The sequence below is a fragment of the Lactuca serriola genome, chromosome 2 (assembly GCF_051521515.1).
Source record: "Lactuca serriola cultivar US96UC23 chromosome 2, Lser_US96UC23_V15, whole genome shotgun sequence".
Classification (NCBI taxonomy): Eukaryota; Viridiplantae; Streptophyta; class Magnoliopsida; order Asterales; family Asteraceae; genus Lactuca; species Lactuca serriola.
In genome coordinates, this window is record NC_136409.1 from 167,034,768 (window position 1) to 167,037,264 (window position 2,497).

At 36.9% G+C, this 2,497-nt stretch overlaps 1 protein-coding gene across 1 annotated transcript; it reads right to left on the reverse strand.

The window, feature by feature from the left end:
- Positions 1-858: 858 nt before the first annotated feature.
- LOC145089762 (uncharacterized) lies at positions 859-1,849 on the reverse strand. Its single transcript, XM_079028159.1, has 3 exons — positions 1,751-1,849; positions 1,559-1,645; positions 859-1,470 (listed from the first exon to the last, which is right to left on the reverse strand). The coding sequence occupies exons 1-3, from the start codon at positions 1,847-1,849 to the stop codon at positions 859-861; spliced, it is 798 nt and encodes a 265-aa protein (XP_078884285.1).
- Positions 1,850-2,497: the final 648 nt, after the last annotated feature.

Sequence of the window (2,497 nt, forward strand, 5' to 3'; positions counted from 1 at the left end):
GGGCACCCCGGTATGCCTGACGGTATGATTATGTTATGTTATCATGTAGTAGTATGGGGTGAAATAGTCCCCGGACCTGGTTGAGATAAACCGGAAGGAGTAGGTTAGACACCCCGATATGTCTGACGAGGGGTAGGTTGAGCACCCCAATATGTTATGTTATCATGTAGTAGTATGGGGTGAAATAGTCCCCGGACCTGGTTGAGATAAACCGGAAGGAGTAGGTTAGACACCCCGATATGTCTGACGAGGGGTAGGTTGAGCACCCCAATATGCTTAGCGGGGGTAGGTCGGGCACCCCGGTATGCCTGACAGTATGTTTGTTGTATGGTATATGGTATGATGGGGGAACTCACTAAGCTTTGTGCTTACAATTTTCAGTTTTGTTTCAGGTACCTCTTCATCGAAGGGGAAGGAGCTGGCACGGTAGTAGCGGATCGCACACATATGATTTCACATTTTAAGATCAATGGGATTGTACTCTGACATTACTACTATTTTGATGATATGATTTGAGACATGTGTCTATGGTTTTATGAATAGAAGTAACTCAATGATGTTTTCTTATAATTTTTTTTTTTATAAATCGTTATGTTAAAAATGAACTTTTTGGTCTTGAAAGTTGGGATGTTACATATTGCATCTAAAACACAAGAAACGGACCATCCTGTCGTACACTCTTTATTTTTCCTAACTACTTTTTCAGCCCACTCCGTTAGCACTGTTGAACGTTTCCCTGTAAAGAAGATATATATATATATATATATATATATATATATATATAATTAACTTATTATTCGACATAATTAAAGTCCAAATTAAAGTCATACCTTCATCGATGCGATGCTTGTTACACCATTAATGTGAAAGACAACAGAAGAACTTAAGAAGGGGTATTATATGCATCTTCTTTGCATCTACAGATAAAACATTCATGGACTCTGTACTGTTTGAGGACATGTAATCGTACCGTTTCAACGGGGAATATGCTCTAGTCCATTCAGTACGTGGAATTTCACTTAGATACGCCACTACTTGCGGCCTAGTAGAACTAAATCTATACAACAAATCTTCAAAAACATTTCTTTTGTAAGCTCTTATAAGCCTCCAAAACAACACTTTTGTTTTATCATTTTTCCCAAACCTGTGTACTATGTTTCCTAGTAGATGAAAAGCACACACACCATGATGATCATGTGGGAAAACATTTTCAATACTAACCCGAATTGCATCGGCCCTATCAGTTACAAACGTCAAATCTTGACAATCACCAACGCATTCATACAACTTTTCAAGAAACCATGTCCACGTAAGACCACTCTCTTTTTTGCATATTCCGTGCGCAAGGGGCACTATTTGGTTGTTCCCATCTGTAGCTATTGCATGCAATATGGTTCCCTTAAAATCACTCTTCAAATGGGCACCATCCATAATTATAACTTTACGACAAAAACGTTTGAACGCTCGTATCTGCAATATATTAAAATCGAACACATAAACACTCTACATTTTTTACAAGTAATTATATATTAAATAACAACAAGTTTTTTGTATTTACCGTGCTCCCAGTGGCATAAAAACAACACTCGAAACAATCTTCAGAATCTGTTTGTATATAGGCCACTGTACCGGGATTATGCCTCTTCTAATTGTCAAAATAAATAGGAAGTTTGGATAAAGATTCTTCAGAGGATCCCAACAACAGTTCCATAGCATATTATTTTGCACGCCAAGCTTGTTTGTAACTTACATTGATTTCCAGCAAAGCATTCAAATCCCTTGATATTTCATTAGGCCTCCAAACCTTGGAACGAGTTTTTCCCATAATCTCATGCAATATAGTACCCATGAATTTTTTATTTGCGTGCTTATGATTTGGGTGTATCTGTAATGAGGAACATGTGTACATGTTGTTCAAAGTCCTGATTTCAAATTCATTTGTGGGATTAATGCGTTTTGCATATAAACGCCAAGTACAGTTCTCAATTTCACAATACCCCTCATAACGGTATTTGTTAGAATGTTTGGTCTTAAACTAAAACTTTTCTCTGGTTGCTTAAAGACTCAAAGCAAATATTAGTTGTTGTTTGTTATCATATGTTTGACAAAAAAACATATCATCATTTGGACCTAAACTGTGAAATGGTCCAGGTTCAAGAATAAGATCAGGAAAATCAGGTATGGGAGGCATACCATAAAAGATGTCTGAAGCTTTTTTTTTTTTCCGTGTGTGAACTCATCTTCTGACCAGCCTTCATTTGACTCTTCATCGTCTTACAAAGTTTTGTAACGCAGTCTTCCAAACTCATATAAATTTTCTTCTTCCACTGTATTCACTGCCACAGTTTCTTCTTGTGAACACTCTTCAACATTATCAGATACAATAAACATTGTATGTTGTCAACCGATTCTGTATGTTCGACCCATCCCTCAAGCACCTCCAAATACAAATGCATAATCTCCTTTGTTTCAGAAATTACATTTATGAGTTGATGAA